Raw genomic sequence first — 18314 nt, 5'->3', positions numbered from 1 at the left:
GCTGGGGCACAAACCGCTGGCGTTGATGCTTACGTGGACATCGTCCCATTAACCTGATTCTGGACAAGGGGGACGCGTGTGAGGTCCGGAGTGCATCCAGCCTCTCTCCCTGGCTGCATGACTTGGTTAGGTGATAACTCTTGAGCTGTTTAGACTGCTATATGTCGTTGTGGATCTCCTCTAAGTCATGTTGTGCTCCACTCTGCTGCAGAAAGAGTAGTTTGGGGTAGTTTGTTACTTGGCCGCTTTGGTTGTGGTCTGTTTGCTTCCCCACTGCCCCTGCTCCTCGGGGGAAAACCAACGCATGCAGGCGAAGCTGCCGGCTGTGGTGGTGGGCTGGGGTGAGCGTGGCTTTGATTGCAGTCACTTTTGATCCCCGATAGAGATAAAATTGCTGCCCATCAGGGGTTCCCTTATTATGGGAGAAATTCCACCAGGTTCATTTTAATAACACTCCAAAACCAATCTATTTTCCTCAGCTTGTTTTTCATGGCAATAAAACCGCTTGGCATGTTCCCGTATTAAAATACTCCAGCCATCTGTGACTGTCTCTGGATAAGAAATTTCATTTTAGCCATCAGGATTTGTATATTATGGATTGTGCTGCTTCCCTGCTTGTCTCCCCCCTCCACGTACGTGCTCCTCCAAGGATGGGGGGGAGCATTCTGGCTCTCTCAGATGCCGATGCAGCTTGCAGCATGGGTCACCCTCCCCAAGCCCGCAGTGTGCTGGTGCAGAGCTTCAGAGCGCAGGCAGCCCCTGACCCGAGGTGGGACCACACAGGTGATGATGGAGGAAAAGCAGCTCTTGTTTGCTCCTGGTTTGAAAAAAACAAAAAAAAAAAGCTCTCTAATCTGATAGATGGACATATGGTCAAACTGCCCAAAAACAGGAATTAGGGCAGCAGGAAAATCTGTGCCAGTGGTGAAACCAGTTGGGAGCAGAGTTCCTTTCCTACAGGCTGAGTTCAAATAGGTCACGAGCCAAATGCCTCGGTGCAACCTCTCCCATTAGGGGATTAATTGCTTCTGACAACTTGACCTACGGCAGTAATGCAGGTTCTCTCTGCCCGGCTCTCTTGCACACCACCCTCATCTGTACCTTGCAATTTGGGAACTGGTTACTTGCTCCTGGTGTTTTCCGGTGTCTTAAAGGAAAGACAGAAAGCTGCATTTGTCCTGGAGTTCCCAGCAGAAAGCAGTTTAGGGGACAGCTTTCTGCAGCTCCAAAAACTGGGGAGGTGACAAAAGCCCCTGTGTCCCAGGGTGATGTGCGGTGCTGGTGTGGGGCATGGGAGCTGCTGGTGACCCCATGTCTCCCTGGTGCAGCAGCTGGCAGGGTCCTGTGGGTGCCTCAGCAGGTCTAGGGGCCATCCCTGGGGCTGCATCAAGCAGCTGTTTGCACCCACTGACCCAGCCACTATCCTGGATAATCTCCAGGTGATGGAGGCTACAGGAAAACCCTTTCTGGGGGTTTCTTTGAGGGTCTCTGTGTCCCCGGCAGTGGAGGGGTTGCCTGTCCCTGCCAGGGGAAGGACAAAGCCGATGGCTCTTGATATGCAGAGTGGTTTGGGCACAGCGAGACACTGGATTTGGGGGAGGAGAGAGCACCCCGGAGCCCTGGCTGCTGACTGAGAAGGTGACTCCAGCCAGTGTGGGTTTCTCTTACTGGGAGGCTCTTACTGGCAGATAATGCATCAGTGGAGCCAGTGTAGGATGTGTCAGGAGAGGGTGAGCCTCCCCAGAAGCTGCTATGAGGGTCTGGGGGTTTTGGGCTGCCCCAGGGATGAGTGGAAGGGCTGCGAAAGGGGTGCAAGAGGCTCCTGGCCCCGGTGCGTGGCCACAGCATCCCAGCATGGCTGCACTCCCAGGTGGAAAAGAACCTTAATGCCTATTTAATGATAACAACAGTCGCATCTGCAAAACATCTGCAGCCAGATAAGTGATTAGGGAGCCTCCTATTACCAGGATAATGGGATGACTGTCTGAAAGCAGCAGATCTGTGCTTGCTGCCGGGCTGACGCGAGTCCTGCTCCTGCACAGGGGTCGGAGCTGCCGTGTGTCGCCATGGCTGTTGGTGCTGCCGGGCTGGAGGACAGCGTGGGGCGTCCAGCACCCCCACCATGCACACAGCTAGGTGAAGCTGGAGAAAAAATACCAGTACAGGGTCATAAGCAGAAGTGTTGTAACATGGGTGAAGCCATCCAGGAGCTTTCTCTCCTGAAAGCCGTGGATTTCGGCACTGCGGCAGAATTCTGGGGCAGAAATGCTTCTCCAGACCGGTAGCTGTTTGCCCAGCACAGTTCAGACATAATCCAAGTGCAGCTCAGTGTTTTAATCCACTCTGGGATGCATATTTTCGCCCAGCTGACAGACTCAAGGTCAGGCCTTTGCTGGTTGTTTTGGGGCTAAGCCATAGGTTTTTTTCATCTTTCCTTCCTTTGCTATCTGGAGGTTGTGTCTGATGTTGGCAGCTCTGGAAAGCTTCACATCCTCTTCATCAAACACCAGTGCTGTGTTCAAAGATGGAGTTATTTAAATTTAAGATTATTTTTTTTATCGTCTCTTATCCCTAACGCAAAGTGCTGCTGTGCTGCCCTGGGGGCAAACGATGCTCCGTGCCTCACGGGGAAGTTTGGGCCCGTGGCTCTGCTCTTGGTCCAACTGGGGCGGCTCTGCCTGCGCACCCACCGCCGTTTGCCTTTAAGGTTTCTCACCAGTTACAGCGGCACGTAATTTAAACAGAAGCACTTTAGAAGTCAACTAATTAGCACCAGGGAGGCATCCCCCCGGAGTTCGGTGCGGAGCTGTGCCCTCCTTTCTGTTACGAGATCGTTCCAGCTGGAAATTACAGCGACTGCAGTTTTTAGGGAAAGTGAGAGGCTCAGTGGCTGCGAGCCTGGGAAGAACCAGAGTGGGGAGGGCAGAGGTGGAGCAGGGAGGGCAGAGAGGAGCTAAACCCAACTGATAAAAAAAGGAGGCACTCGTAGATGGTAAACCTCCACCTGGGACTGCGAGCGTGGCGGGGAGGTGAGGGCGAGGGGAGGCAGGGACTCAGCCCAGGTAGAGTTTTCCGGCGAGCCAGCCCATCTGGCCGGCATCCCCACTCACCGCGGGGGTGCCAAGTGGCAGGGGGGCACCGGCTGGTGCAGGGTTTGGTTGTTGGATCCGGCCGCGTCGTGGGCGTGAGCCGAGGCTGAGGCTCAGCTGCATGAGGATCTGAAGCATCTCCCTTTTGTTCCCACCGCACCCTGACAAATGGGAAAGGACCGGAGTTTCTCTCGGCATTTTCGGTACGTCTTCCCCGCTCCGCTCCTCCGCGTGGTGTGCATGGCGTTGGATGTGTTGGGAATGCGTCGTGTCTCAGCAGACATCCCCGCGAGGTCTCTCCTTCCGCTCTGACCCGTGGGGACCCTGCTTCCCGGTGCTGCTGTGGCCCTGCCACCAGCCCATGCCGACTGCGGCGGTGGCACGAGGGCTGGGGGGAGATGAGCAAAGCTCAGATGAAAAATTGGGGGTGGAGAGCTGGGCAGAGGCAAGAAGAGCACATCTGGGGCTGCTTTGTCTCCATGAGTGTAGTCCAGGGGATGGGCGGTGATGGGCGGTTTGGGGTGCTGCGTGGTGGAGCGAGGACCGGGGAACCCCTCACTCCCGGCCTCAGCTGAGTGTGAGCTCTAAGAAAACTTGGGGCTGCTTTCACCTGCTGGAGCCACTGCCACTGCCCCGCTCGAGGGGACGCATCCTGCACTGGCGAGTCTCAACGCCCAGCTTGGGGTGCGACTGGTCGGGTGAGCTCAGCACCCATCACGGGATGTGCTCTTGAGAGACGGGGTGCTGCACGGCGCTGGGCTCGGGGCTCAGTGGCTCGCAGGCAGCACAGGCTGCAGAAATGGGGTTGTCTGCTGCGAGGGGACCTGTGAGTGGCCAGCCTGGGGGTTTAAAACTAGAGAGTGTGGCAAAGGCGAAGATGTGCTAAACATCCTCTGCTGAAGTGAGCCCCAGAGCTGAGCGTCTGGGGATGGACGAGCTGGCAGATGGGCTCCTACCAGGCAGTTTCCCATGCCGTGGCGCCTTGCTGGCGTCCTGGCTGGGCTGCTTTGGAGAGAAGGTGCACTGGGGCTCAGCACACCCTGGACCAGGGCTGGGAGCAGGCACAGGGCTGAATTGCCAAGGGCTGGGGGCCCACCTTTCCCATCCCATATCCAACAGAGAAAAGAGCCAGGGCTAACCTGGAGCACCCAAAGAGGAGGAAGCTGAAGGCGCGAGGTCAGCACTGTGTGGCACCCAAGCCCTCCCATGGGTGTGTGCAGCCTGCAGGGCGCTGGGACAGGGGAGCTGTTCCCAATCCCAAGCTGACCTCTGTGAAGAGGATGGGTGCATCCACGCTCCTGCTGACAGACGAGGCTGGGCTTGTCCTGTGGGATGGCAGTGCGGCAGAAATAGCTGCGGTTCTGTGCTAAACACTGGGCACCATCCATCCTGTGCTGGTGCCGGTGTTGGTGCATGCCAGCACCCACTGAACCGCAGGGTGTCAGGTGCTTGGGGGATCCAGCACCTCTGTGGCACCATCCTGGGCTCCCCAAGGCCACGCTGCAACTTCTCTCAAAGGCTTTCACAGAAGGAAACTTTGCATGCTTTAATAAGATTGTTTTTAACAGCCACTTTGCTCCTCTCCTTGCCAAGACTCTGTTTTACCTCTAGCACTGGGTCAATTCATGGTGAAACCCTTACAGCATGTCCTTGCTGCTGGTTTTTGAGCGAGCCGAGCTTTGCTCCTCAGCCTTGATGTTCGCCAGCACCCAAGTGAAGCAGCAGTCACTGCAAAGTGGGGCAGCCCTGCAGGAACGAGCAGGGCCGATTTAATTTGGCCAACTTAAATGGGAGCGAGCGCGTTCTGCCTGCAAGGAGCCCGAACTCGTCCCAGTGCTGGAGTCCTGCTGGGACTCGCTGCCGTCGTGCTGTGTCCTCCCCTGCCATGGGGCTGGGGCAGCCTGCAACTCTGCTTGCAGCTGGGGGAACAGTTATTAGCACGATTTCACTCTTTTTTTTTGAGTTGCTGCTTAATCACCAATTGACTGTGAGTTGTTACTTATTTTAAATTAGCACCAACTGCTTTGCGTGAGCGTACGCCTGCCTCGCGATCTGTCTGCTCCTACTCGGTGTGAGCAGCAGTTCTTATATTGAGTTCTGCCTTTTGTTGAGGGGAAACGGAGATGTCCTGGTCCTGGTAGATTTGGGATTTTGAAGACTCTTTCTTCTCTGGCTTCACCCAGGCTTTTGAGTCCCGTTGATGAAGCTGCCTGAGGGATGAGGAAGACCTGTGGGACCACCCAGCCAGCCCAGCCTTGCTTCCTTAGCAGCTGGATGTTATCCCAGCCGTGTCACGTTGGTGGCTGGAGGGTGCAGCCCTTTGGAGCTCTGCGTTCTCTGCTGCCAGCCACAAGTTTGGCCCAGTTAGAGCTCCCCCAGGATGTGTGCTCCTTGGGCGGTTTGGAAGTGATGCTCACATCCTTCCTCCACCGCAAGTGTCAGAGTTTGTGTTAATGTAGGGAGTGCGTTCTCATGCTCTGCGAGGTGAAAAGCACTAATGAACCTCACAAGACCATATTGTCTAACGAGCAAATGCAGCTGCGACAGGCAGCGCGGTATGGGTGCAGGGAGGAGTTGCTATAGAAACACACGGAGATAACAGCTCCTCCAGAAGCCCCTAAATGTGCGAAGAGGGGGGCAGGAGTAGGTGAGCGGGGTGAGATCTTGGTGTTGTGATGGCAGAATGAGAAGAAAAAGCATCTCCCAGTGTTACAAGGGTGAACCCTTGGCCAGTGCAGGCGCATTTGCTCCCTCCTGGGATCTCACTTGTGCTCGCTGTGCATCCCCGAGGGTCCCATGGGGTCCTTGTAGGGGAGATGGAGGCCGCTTGGCTGCTGGCAGAGCAGCTCGTGCTGGACAGTGAGGAGGTGACCTGAGACGGAGCAAGCTCCCAGTGGTGTCCCCTTGCCTGCAGCGTCACCATCCCCATCCTTGTCCCTGCAGAACCAGTGTCTCCCAAGGGGTGCAAGGCTCCTGCCTGGCTGTGAGAGGTCTGATCTCCTCGCCTCAATGGAGACGTGCATGGGATGGGGCAGACGTGAACAGTGTCCCCAGCATACCTGGTGTCCCTGGCCCTGACATTTGCGGCTCTGGGTGGGACTGAGGCTGCTCTGACCTTTCCTCTCCAGGTACGCTTGGATCCAGAGCTCTGGGCCACGGCTGCCCCAGCCTCACTGCTCACTCATCCTCCTTGTCTCTTTTCCCCAGAATTTTCATCCCCAAGAAGCACCGGCAGCGGTTTGACGAGGTGGTGTCACAGAGCCTGATCAGCAAGCTCTGCCGCTCCAAGAGTGAGCACCACAGCAACCGCCTGCGGCGCAGCAGAAGTGAGGACCACCAGGAGCGGCTCCTCGTGTCCACCCGCGCCAGCTCCGTGCCCCGCAGCTATGAGGAGGTTGGCAAAAGCCTTCGGAAAACCACTTCGCTCTTCACCAGCAATGTGGCCTCGGGGGCTGCCCGCAGGTAACGCCTCTCTTGGACACCCTCGAGGTCACAGCAGCAGTGTCTGGTTTTGCATGGATGGTGGCATGAGGGAAGGATGTCAGGGAAAGGGAGCAGACACTAGGAAAGGAGAGGTCTTTGGTGGGCTGAGGATGAACAAAACCCTCTCCTTCTCGAAGGCTGGGGTTGTTTGCACCCCTTGTCCCTGCTCCGGACCACCCTTTCTGCTCTCTTGCCTTTGTAGGGCTTTCTGGGATGAGACACGTGGCATGAGAGGGCACTTGCAGGTTGTGAAGGGGTGCCAGCTCTTGTACTGGGTGGGCAGCAGGGTGCCTGGCCCTGCTGGTGGGATGCAGTGTCTCCAGCAATGCCAGGAGGATGCAGGGTACCCCAGTGTCAGTGAGATGGGGGTACACAGTTGTGCCGGCGGGATGCAGGGCACCGAGGCACTGAGCAGGCTACGCTATCCTGCCCTGCCCAGGTGGGTGTCAGTCCCCAGTGCACAGGAGATTAACCCATTTTCCATGACCCGTACGGCCAGACCTCAGCAGCCCCTGAGGGCCGAGGAGCCACCCTGGCTCCTGCTCTGTTCCTATCTCCATCTCGTGAACAAGAGAGCAGGATTCGGCTGCCAGTGCAGCTGGGGAATCCTCCTGGGAGTGCTGCACTGCCACAGGCACAGCCAGAGCTATTCCCCATCCACCTACTGTATCCAGGGTGCTTGGCTGCAGCATACCTTCCTGCCAGGATAATTTTTGGTGTGGCTTATCCAAAATCCAGTTCCAGAACAGTCTCTCTCTCTCTGACGGCACAGGATCAGTCCCTACAACAGGCTTTCTGGTTGTAAATGATCTCAGTGATGTTGCCTCCCCCAGCTCCCTGTGGGGAACAGCTCCTGGCTCCAATCAGCCTCCCAGCAGGGAGAGTTCCTAATGCTCCTTCCAAAATTTCCTGGCTGAATTGAATCTCTGTCTCATCAGCTTGCGAGATCTTTTGTCCCCTAAGCCACGTTCTTTCTCTTATTCTATGCAATATATAACCTATATCCATGTTCCGCTTCAAAACCACATGCAATGTGAAGGACTGGTTTTATGAATTTAGTAATTCATGCAGAGCAAGGGGCCATGATCGGTGGCTTCGTCCCTGAAACAGCAGCATCTCTTCCTGCCCCCAGAGCATCCAGCTCCCCCAGCCCTCCCTGAGGCTTTGTTTGGGCCATTTCTAGCACCCCTGGATCTCTCCCCATCCCACCCCTCCTATTGCCTCAGCGCTGTGGGCTCCCTGTGCTCCCCAGCCTGGGTTGGTGGTGCTGGTCCGTGGGCAGCTGCACTGTGGCCGTCAGGGGCTGCAGAGCCTGCACCCACCTTCCATCCCCTCTCCCTGCAGGCAGGGCATGGCCAGCAGGGCAATTTGACACTTGGACACTGAAGGAGACCTTATGGTGACACAGCAAGCATCAAGAGCTTGGGCAATCCACAGATACTCAGGCTAACAGGACCTTGGAGGGGCTGGGGAAGGAAATAGGAGCCAAATACTCATTGGACTCTGATTTCACATTTACTTTTTTCCTGTGCAGAACTGTGCGAGTCTATAAAGGCAATAGAAGCTTTGGCTTCACCCTACGTGGCCATGCCCCGGTGTGGATCGAGTCTGTTCTGCCAGGTAAGAAAACTGCCAGCCACAGGGTTCAAAGATGCTTATTCATCTCTGGTCTGAACATGAAATTATAAGTGCCTGCTGTTTGCTAGAAAATAGCAAAAAAGGAGTTTAGCAGGCTCGGTGCTGGAGTTTCTTGAGTTCTGCAGCTGGTATCTTTGGGACAATTTACCTTGGCTTTATGCACTTCTCAGTTTGAAAGATGGAAATTGTGTGTGTTCAGTGAACAGCCTGAAATCACTCCTGTGTTTCCAGGGTGAGCTGGATGGTCTCCTCGTTGACCAGCCCAGCCCAGCCCACCCAGATGATCCAGCTGCAGTGGATGCCTTGCCCTGGGGGGGGGGGGGGGGTGGTCCCTGGGCATGGCTGGAGAGCTGGGACCCCATCCCTGTCTGCCAGCTGAAGCCCCTCTCATTCCCCCTGCATTTAGGGAGCCCGGCTGAGAAGGCTGCACTCAAACCTGGAGACCGAATCCTGTTCCTCAATGGTCTGGACATGAGGTAAGAGGCTCGATTGCCCCCGGGGGTGGGAAGTGGCCAAGCACATGCATGTTCACACGTTTGCTCTTGTGCAAGAGAAATAAGAGCTGGTCACCCCCAAGAGCTGTGTACCAAAGTGTAGGTTTTCATAGAATCGTGGAATGGTTTGGGTTGGAAGGGATCTCACTGCCCATCCAGTTCCACCCCCTGCTGTGAGCAGGGACACCTCCCACTGGATCAGGGGCTCCAAACCCCATCCAGCCTGTCCTTGAACACCTCCAGGGATGGGGCAGCCACCACTGCTCTGGGCATATGGTTTTGCCCTGTAGGGTATTCGTTGACAAAGGCTGGCTCTAGGAGTACTATTTTGATTCCACCCCTGTTCCTCCTTTAAATTCTCTGTGCAAATAACCACGTATAATGCAAGACACATTATAGAGAACTGGTGTCCCGACTGCAATCCACCTGCAGACCCTGATCTGAACCACTGCGAAGTAAGCTGAGTGAGTTAAACACCTGGCGTACTGCTTTTGAAAGGAGCAGAGCACCAGCCAGTCCACGAATCACTCCCAGATTGGGATCATAAGCTTAAATCCACCTGGGCAAATGCATTTCCACCCAGAAGCTGATTCTTCTCTGTACCTGTGCACAGCAAAGCAATCGAGCCAGAGCCGCGCGTGCACCTCACCAGTGCGGTGGCAGCAGCCCCTATTTCCTCGTGTTGGTCTTGCTGCACAAAAAGGGAGAGCAAAGGGTTAGCAGAGGCCACATGATAAGAGCGAGTGATGAATATTTAAAGGTTAAACATCTGATGCTGCTTCTGTCAGTGCTCAGGGTTTCACATTTCAGCTGATCTAGCGAGCTGTTGGCTGATGCAGCATTGCCAGAAAACAGAGGAGACAGTTGAAGATTGTCCTCGGAGCCTGCATTTTGGCAGGCATTGTCCCAGGCTGGCCTATACCTTTCTTCAAGGACACTCCAAGAATTTTTTCCACTACAAAAATGCAGTTTACACCCACCTTGCCTCTTCTTTTCAGGCAGAATCACGACAGGCAAGGAGAGCCCCATGGTACTGTATCATTTAAATGAAAAGTTCACCCTCTGGGTCTGAGTACGGCTTAACTTAATGGTAAACAGCCAGTGTTGCAGCCCCGCAGGGTGCTCGCAGGCAGCCTCTGTGGTTATTCCTCGCTGTGGTTATAGTGGAGAGCCTGGCCCCAGGGTAAGATTCAGGCTGGCCCTCAGGGAAGCCCTTTTCTGTGCAGCACAGAGACCCGAGCAGAGGTGGAGAGTCCAGGAAACTCTCAGCGGGGCTCAACAGCGCCTGGCTCCGAGCAGAAAGATGAGGGGGTTTGTGCTAAAGGCAGCTGCAAACTCCCATTTCAGCGCTGCTGCCTGCAGAGCTGCCGTGCGGGCAGGCAGCCTGACCCTGGCTCTCCTGTGCCCCGCAGGAACTGCTCCCACGACAAGGTGGTGTCGATGCTGCAGGGCAGCGGGGCGATGCCCACCTTGGTGGTGGAAGAGGGCATCGTCAACTTCTCCAACGGTAAGAGTGCAGGGAGGAGGGTCTGGAGCTGCGGGAACCCCACACTGGCTCTCGCGTTCCCCATGCAGTAGGGAATTGCCAACCCCCTCCTATCAGCTCAGCGAGTTTAATGCACTGCCTGGAGCCCAATGCTGCCCAGAGCACTGCTCCCCTCACCAAGGCAAGTGGCCGCCTGCTTTCTGGGATTGGGCTTAATCTTGGACTTGGCTGCTCTCCAGAAGGGTTCATCCTGCTGTATGATTGTCCTTGACAGCCCTTGCCACTGTCTGTTCCGTGCAGTCTGTGCCGTGTACTTGACCGAAGTAATCCAACCCCATGCATCCATGGCTGCTGTGCAAATCCCACAGTTGTGGATGGACTGTGCTGTTCAGAACTGCTGCCTTTATGAATAATTTAGCCTGCTGCTGGTCACCGAGCCAGCAGGAGATGAGGGGGCAATGCAGATAGCTGTCGGCGTGATTTCAGCCGTGGGGCAGGACCACGGCCCAGGGCAGAACGCAGTCACCGCTGTATTTCTGAAGCTGTGCAGTGGCAGGAGGGTCAGTGCATTATTGGGGTGCTGCTCTGCAATGCACAGGAATTGGGGACTGGCTCTTCCCTCTAGAGCAGCAAAGGACTCTCCTGAGCCTCACACTAGGAGCCTTGTGCTACCAACTCGCCGGCACGTGCACTAGGAACAAAACCAACTGCTTCACTATTTCACAGTGCAGAGCCAGTGGCACTCAAACTGCTTTCCTGTGCCCCTAAAGAAACCAAGAAGAGCTGGGATTTTTGCCCCACTGCCTTGGCCATATTCCTTCCTGGATAAGAGAACCCTGCGGCCCCAGTCAGGCCCCTTCTCCCAGCTGCACGTGTGGCCCTGTGCCCACTGCCGAGGCAGCTGGGCTGCGGCACAAGGGCCAGTGCAGATGAGCAAATGCCCTTTCTTGCTACAGTTTGCTCACAGATAACTGCTGATGCTGCTTTTGAAGCCAATGATTATCATAAAGTGCTCTGAAACTTGAGCAGAGGCTTTAGAGAGCCAGAGAAGGGAAATAATCTACAATTGTTCACAGAAAGGGCAGAGGCAGCACAGTTGAAGAGGGAGATCCCAGAGAGCATCCCAGTCCTGCTCATCTCCGGCAGGTCCACGGACCTACTGCAACAGCCACAAGCTCGAGAGCAGCTGATCCCGGTCGCAGGAGGAAGGCAGGGGCAGGCACAGCTCCAGATGAGCCATTTCACCTTGCCACCAGGCTGCCTACAGAATGAAATATGATTTTGCTGGGGTGGCAGTGTCTGTATCAGCACATCAGGACTTGCATTTCTATGGAGCACCAGTGGTGTGTGGGTGCAGTCACCCTGGCTATCCCCTGGGCCAACCTCTGGTTTTGGGACAAGCCTTTTAACCTGTCATTAAGACCCTTTGTCTGTTGAATTTTCTATTTTCTTTCTACCTGCGCCTTGCAGACTCTGACTCTGCTGACTCCCCGAGCACCTCCTCCGCCCTCACCTCCCTGCAGTGGGTTGCAGAGATCCTCCCCTCTAGCATCAAGATCCAAGGAAGGACCTTCAACCAGCAGCTGGAGCACCTGCTGACTCCACCTGAGCGCTATACCATCTGCAAAGCGCTGGAAGGCTTCTTCCAACATCGGTAACTTGTTAGCAGCTCCATTCCTCTAACACTGGTACCTGGCCTGGTAGCAATGCCCATGTCGGAGTTGGTCTCCAAGCAGAAGAGAGACGTCAGCTGTGAGGCTGTCAGCACTAGGCTCTGCTGTGATCCGGTTCTCTGTTTCCTCCAGCTGTGATTTTCACTGTGCGTGTCCACAAACCCATCTGTTACCAGGTATCCTGCCTGAGGACAGGGCAGACCTTTAACTTTTAAGGTTAATTTGGCCTCCCCTTAATCCCTCAAAGCAACCTCGGTCCCTCCCAGGGCTGGCTCTCTTGCTCTCTGGCTGTCCTTGACAGCCACAGATCCTATTCTGCCTCTTTCAGTAAATCACACTGCATTTCATCCTTGTCTTCTCACTCTTCTCAGCATGTTGGCTGCGGCTCTCCCTTGGCGGCAGTGCGGTTACGACAGCGGCTGGCAGAGCCCCCGGCCTGCGGTGGAGCACATCCTCCCCACCTTGCTGCGAGGGTTGAAACCCATCCCCTGGCAAACTCAAGATATTCAATAGTGACTTTGTTTTCTGTCCTTCATCTTTAACCTTCCTGCATGAAGGTGAATAAGCCATCTCTCCGGGCACTGGGAGATGCTTGCTGCCTCTTCCCGCAGCTGCGGAGCTGACTGAGCTGGGCTGTGCGGCTGCTCCCGGGGAGCCTGGATCCCACACTGGCAGTGGATACTCCAGCCAGGCAGGCTCCTGCTGGTGTAAAACCTGAAGGATTAGAGGATGCAGATCCTCAGTTTGACAAGGAAATGCAGTAAAGTCCTCAATATTTAGGTTGCTGATGGTAAGAGAGAACAGAAATTACTGAGTACAAAGACGTGGCATTGCTCCTGTGCATCACAGCCTGGGCTGCCCGCAGCATCCCATCTTCCCGCGGCATCCTCTCTTCCTGCAGCATCTCTCCTTGTCCGCAGCCTCCCCCTGCACACGAGGAGGCCAAGCTGCCTCTGCAGGTGCTGGTGGGCGCAGCTGTGTAACCCCCTTGGGGACCAGCCGAGCGGACCCTCTTGAGGCCCCCTGATCACAAAAGCTGTTGCAGTGAAGCAGAACTTATTGCTTTGTGCTCTCCTGAGGATGCACTGCCTCTATGGGATTTCCCCACTGAGCATTTCAGCCTGAGGAGCAGTGGCTGTGGGAGCAGATCCAGTCATCGAGGTTTGCAACTGGGAAATGCCAACCTAGCAGGGTATTTCTTCTTGCAGAGTCGTACAAGGATGGGACACCTAGTATCACAAATCAGGTCCCCAAGTCCCTCAAGCACAGGGCAGCATACTTTGCTTGGTCTTCAGGCTGTCACTGCTGCCCACCCCGGAGCTGCTGGCTGCAGTGAGCCAACTCATTTTGCCTGTAGCTGCCCCGGATGGCTCCATGCAGAGGCTGCTGCTCCATTTAACAGTAATTCATCATGACCTAATTGAGTGTCTGTCCCAGACAAGCCAGCTGTGACCTCTAAGTGCTCCAATGAGAAGGGAAATCCCCAAATCATAGAACTATGGAATGGGATGGGCTGGAAGGGTCTTAAAGCTTATGTTTCTTTCGCTGCATCATGCAGCTATCAGCATCGCCCAGTGGCAAACAGAGGAGATGGAGTCAGGACAGTCCTGTTCTGGGGTTTGTTCCCCAAGCAGTTTGCAGGTGATGAGCTGTCTGGCCCTGGTCATCACCCAGGAGGAGCAGGAGCTTTGCAGCCACCTGTGTCAGCAGCTCCTCTGCAATGATGGAATCCTTCTGAATGGGAAAGAGGCCTCTGAGAGCTGTGCCCAGCTCCTCAGAAAAGGCAAATGAGTCTAAAACTGGGGAGAAATTTAGTGGAGAACTCCTAGTGGGTTTTAGGTGGCTCCTAGTTCTTCTCCTCCCTGCTGGCTCTGAGGAATCCTCAGTAATGAAGGCCTTGCAGCATCTGAGCCTCTTCACCTTTTGGCTTTCTCCTGCATGCCAGGTCCCTGCCACTTGGAGGGCAGTGATGGTCCATTCAGTTAACAACAGCTTTGTTCCTCCATAGTGATCTCCTTCCAGCTCTTGGTAAGATGTTCTTACCGTTCCTCCTACAATAAGGCTGCAATAGTTGCAATGAGCTTTAACCCATCATCTCTGCCTCAGTTTCTTGGTAGATAAGCAGCCTGACTTTAGCCCTCTGACCCAGGACAGCCCTCGTCCTCGAGGCTGCTTTATCCTCCTCACCGAACCAGACGCTCAGCCCTGCTATTCTCAGCAGCCCTTCCCTTGTCTCTGCACACACAGAGACAACCTGAGACGCAGCCTCCAGCCCAGCGAGGCTGCCAACCCAGCCACCCTCTCCAATCCAATTCTCTCTGAGCCTGCCTACCTGCTGCTGTCTAAGATTCATGTCTTTCCAGGGTTTTGCTCTGCTTTCTGGCGCTCTTTCCCCGCTCTTACTGTCCAGGCACGCTGGCCGACTCACGAACCAGGTGCCGCCAGTCCCCAGGTGTTTGCTTTCCCCATCGGTACCAGCTGCGTAGCTCCACTCCCCAAAGGGCTCAGTCCCTCACTCGCAGCCTGGCATCTCCGCTTCAAAACAAGCTGCTTGTGCCAAAGCCTGGCAGCCAAGATCCAGGTGGAGACAGGCTGGGAAGCACCCGAGCCTGGGGAAGCGTGGTGGGACTGTGCCGGAGAGATGTGCTCACTGCCCAGCCCTCTCTTTCCCATTTTGCAGGAACATTGACACTCTCATTGTGGATGTGTACCCGGTGCTGGACACACCAGCCAAGCAAGTCATTTGGCAGTTTATCTACCAGCTGCTGACGTACGAAGAGCAGGAGCACTGCCAGCAAAAGATTGCCAGGTTTCTCGGTTACAAGTCCTTGGCAGGTGAGAGGAAAAGTCCCTATGGTCCAGCATGGACACGCTGTGTCCCACCAGGTTCCTGGGCAGAGAGGGAGAAGTGGCCGTGGCTGTGCCCTGCCTGGATGCATTGGCTGTGCGGGATGCAGAGCAGCACAGAGGAGTTTCCAGCTCCTGAGACAGATGAGGCTGATCAGTAAATGTCAGGCAGGAGGTTACCTTTGCTGCGCTATGGAGCCGTGTAGTTTTGGAAGGAAACTCTGCCCCGAGGGGAGAGACGGCACCTGAGAGGTTGTCTCTGGGGGCAAAGGATTCTGGAAACTGCTTGGGTTGTTAGAGGTTAGGAAGTTTTGAGAGGACATAGCGGGATTAGGGGCAGGGTTGAGGTCAGAGAGGCAGAGTAAGTGATGATGGTGGTGTTCCTCGGGATGTCTCCAGTAGCCAATGTGCACAGGCATCATGGTTAGAGGAGGTGGGGAGTGCAGATACCCCAGCAGCCGAGCACCCACCCAGGAGTGCTGCTTTGCCAAAGAGACTTGGAAGGCAATTCTCCTCCTCCTCATCCACCTCCCCATCACCTGGAGCCATGGCAACACAAGAAACACCTGTGGTTTGCTGAGGATTAGGGGCTTATGGTCAGGCAGTAGCAAAGTGAGAGCAAATTTGCAGTGAAATGTATTAATCTTTGGATTTTGACTTCTTAATTGCTTCCAAATTCTTGTGTTCTAAGCTATTTATGTTGTGTTGATGCATTTATTTTTGACTCAAGGTTGGTAAAAGGAGATGTTTCTTGAAGAGAGACTTTTGGAGGAGCACAGATGTTTTAGCACAGCAGGGAGAAACAGCACAAAGTCTTGGGGCAAACACTCCCTGCTGTGCACGGAACCCTGCTGGGTATTTGCTCACCTAATTTACACTTCCAATCACCACTGCTTTTGTGTGTGCAGAATCATGGTCCAATCTACATGTTGTTTATTCCCCAGAACTTAAACCCTCAAATGAGTTTGTGAACTCCAGAAGATCTCAAAGGAAGGTGACAGATTTGCAGTTTGCAGCTGTATTTCAGGAACAGAAGGAGGTATCTGCAGCTGCTGGTGGAGGAGGAAGGCATAGGAGTCCATCCCCCAGGACCAGGCTGTTGTCCGCAGGTCCTCTCAGTTCTCAGGTGGAAGAGGCAGTCTCTGACCACGTGAAGTTCTGTTTCATGACATGTGTGTCCGTGCATGGAAGCGTGATGGCTGGAGATCCCTGAATTTGGGTTACTCCTTCATCTGGGCTTCTTCCAAACTCAATGGCAATCTGATGTTTTTTTGTGTTGGCCTATCCGAGTGTTGGTCTGTTGGATACCATGGAGACTGGTGCCCTGGTATCTTCACCCTGCTGAGTCTGAGCCTCTGCACTGTCACACTGGACTGCACACAGACTAATCCAGTACACAGTGTGGTTCTTTCAGGCAGCAGTTTGGTGCTGGTCCCCATTCCCATCTCCCAGGAAGGAACTAAGCAGATCCCACTGGACCAACCTAGCTCAGGGCTGGAGTTTCATGCACACCATAAGCTGGTGGATGCTGATCTTGCTGGCAAAAGCTATTGCATGGCTCATCTTCAGGCATCCACCCCCTGCCCTGTGCTGGCAGGAGCATTTCTAACCTGCTCTGCTCTTCAGGGCCACTGCAAGGATGGGGTGAGCATCTGCCTGAGGGTACGGGCAGTGCAAGGGCTCTGGGTGCAGGGCTCAAAGAGGAGCTGCGAGTCCCATGGGCCTCGGGGAGCCTTGTGTTGTGGTGAGGAGGAACAGGGGAGCTGCGGGGTCCAGCAAGTGCTGGCCATGCCTTACAGAGGGTGTTTTCTGCTGCAGCTGAGCCAGAAGCAGAGGATCACTACCGCAGCTCCGTTCGAGGGGCCTCCTTGTGCCGGGGAAGCCTTCGAACCCCCCGTCCCGAGGAAGGGGGGGCATCAGGTGGGTGATGGGGTGGCTGTGCAGGGGTTTCCTCCACAGGGAGGAGGAACCTGGGTGCTGGTGGCTGGTGCCTGAGCATGAGCAGAGGGAAAAGGTGCAGGTCGGCATAGAGCCAGCGCAGAGGCTGGACTGGAAATCTGTGTTTTCAGAAACGGTTGCAATAAGCAATTCCAATAAGAGGCCACTCTGGCTGAGGCTAAGCATCGTTTCTGATCCCTTCCATTGATCCCATGTGAGCTGATGCTGCTGGTCTGAGCCCTCCCTTCTGGGGAGCACAGTTTATAGCTTCAACTGTGAACTTTCTTGGGCACCATCAAATTCACAGTGAAAACAGTGTTTGTGGAATCCATATGAAGAAGATGGTGATGGTTCAGTGCCGCTCTGAAACTCTTGAACTGCACTCATGGCACAAACCCTCCCTCTTCTCAGGGAGATGACCCATAGTTCCCCATTCCTCTGAAAATCCTGTGCTCCTGGTGCAGCTGCAGGGCCTTCTGCAGCCCCAGGATCTCTAAGCTGCTCCCGCAGGTGCACCCCCAGGCGACTGGCTATCATTTAAGTCCTTCAGGTCTTTGTCCTCTTCTCCCAGATGGCAGGACCAGGCATCCTGCCTATCCCTCCGTTGCCCTTAGATGATTGCAAAGGGCACTCAACTTGTACTTACGGCTTCTGACCACGACCTCCCAACCACAACCTCCCCCCTGTGACCAGCCAGGCGCTCAGCTGCTCTCCTTCCTCCGGTCACACCTCACTTGGAGCACTGTGCTCCTCATCCATCAGGGAGGCTGCTGCTAGAGCAGCCAGCTCCGAGACATGTCCCTGGGGAACATGCTCTAATGTGCCTCTGAGGAGCATTTCTGGTTGTGATTATAGCATGGAGAGTGGCTGACAGCTGCATATGCTGGAGGGAAGCCACTCGCTCGTGCAGATGTTTGCCAGCTGTGGAGGAGCATCCTTGTCCTTGGCCGCTCTGCAGGAAGAGCAGAGCAGCTGTGCTAAGTACCCGAGCCTGGGCAGGCTCTGGGGTGCATCCTGCCCCGGGGGCTCCTGGTTCACCTTCCTACACAAACCATTTTTTTATAAAACGCAGGCAATGTTCCTCAGGCAATGCTCCAGAGCCCTTTCTCCTTACGGCCAGCTATGTCCAACCTGGGATCTTCTTTCTTTGTCCCATTAAACGCTAGGCTCTGGGCACAGGGTCTGGTGCGGTGCTGGTGTGAGCAGAGCTGCTCGGTTGGGCTCTGCCTGTTCGCCCCAGCGTCAGCCTGGCCCTGGCTGTGGGATGGAGATGTTGTGGTTGGAGGCAATGTGAATGTCTCCTATCTGCCCTCCTCTGGAAAGGCAAAGACTGCAGACTGATTCCTACTGGCAGCCCTTCACACCCCTGGAGATAAACTGGGGGTCTGGACATGTCTCTGAGAGCTCATCTTGCCGCAGGCATCAACCTCCAAAAAGAAGATCTCCATGGATGGAACTGGAAAAACAGAGTTTCCAAACAGTTTTGGAGCTGGTCAAATAAAAGTCCAGCCAAGAGAGCTCCCTGGTGCCTTCGTGGGAGTTCAGACCTCCCTTGCTCCTTGTGTCTCCTGCGGAGCCCCATTTCAGGGGATGCTGCTGGGGTGTCTGCAACCAAAAGGACCACGTTTTGGGAACTGACCTCATCTGCCACATGCGGTGACCCTGA

At 55.0% G+C, this 18314-nt stretch overlaps 1 protein-coding gene across 5 annotated transcripts in view; it reads left to right on the top strand.

Annotated features, from left to right (window-relative positions):
* Positions 1-18314, top strand: part of GRID2IP (Grid2 interacting protein) — a 41102-nt gene that overhangs the window by 9834 nt on the left and 12954 nt on the right. For 2 of the 5 annotated variants that reach the window (XM_054080926.1, XM_054080928.1), the window contains 7 exons: positions 6297-6551; positions 8107-8192; positions 8617-8686; positions 10117-10211; positions 11661-11844; positions 14544-14734; positions 16529-16630. In XM_054080926.1, the coding sequence (XP_053936901.1) occupies positions 6297-6551; positions 8107-8192; positions 8617-8686; positions 10117-10211; positions 11661-11844; positions 14544-14734; positions 16529-16630 (983 nt within the window). Of the gene's footprint in view, positions 1-3186; positions 3293-6296; positions 6552-8106; positions 8193-8616; positions 8687-10116; positions 10212-11660; positions 11845-14543; positions 14735-16528; positions 16631-18314 lie in introns of those variants that run through there. The other 3 variants (XM_054080925.1, XM_054080924.1, XM_054080927.1) reach the window with 2 other exon arrangements.

This window comes from Cuculus canorus, chromosome 15 (genome assembly GCF_017976375.1).
Source record: "Cuculus canorus isolate bCucCan1 chromosome 15, bCucCan1.pri, whole genome shotgun sequence".
Classification (NCBI taxonomy): domain Eukaryota; kingdom Metazoa; phylum Chordata; class Aves; order Cuculiformes; family Cuculidae; genus Cuculus; species Cuculus canorus.
Note: the sequence above shows the minus strand (reverse complement) of the source record. Positions and strands in the feature narration are given on the sequence as shown.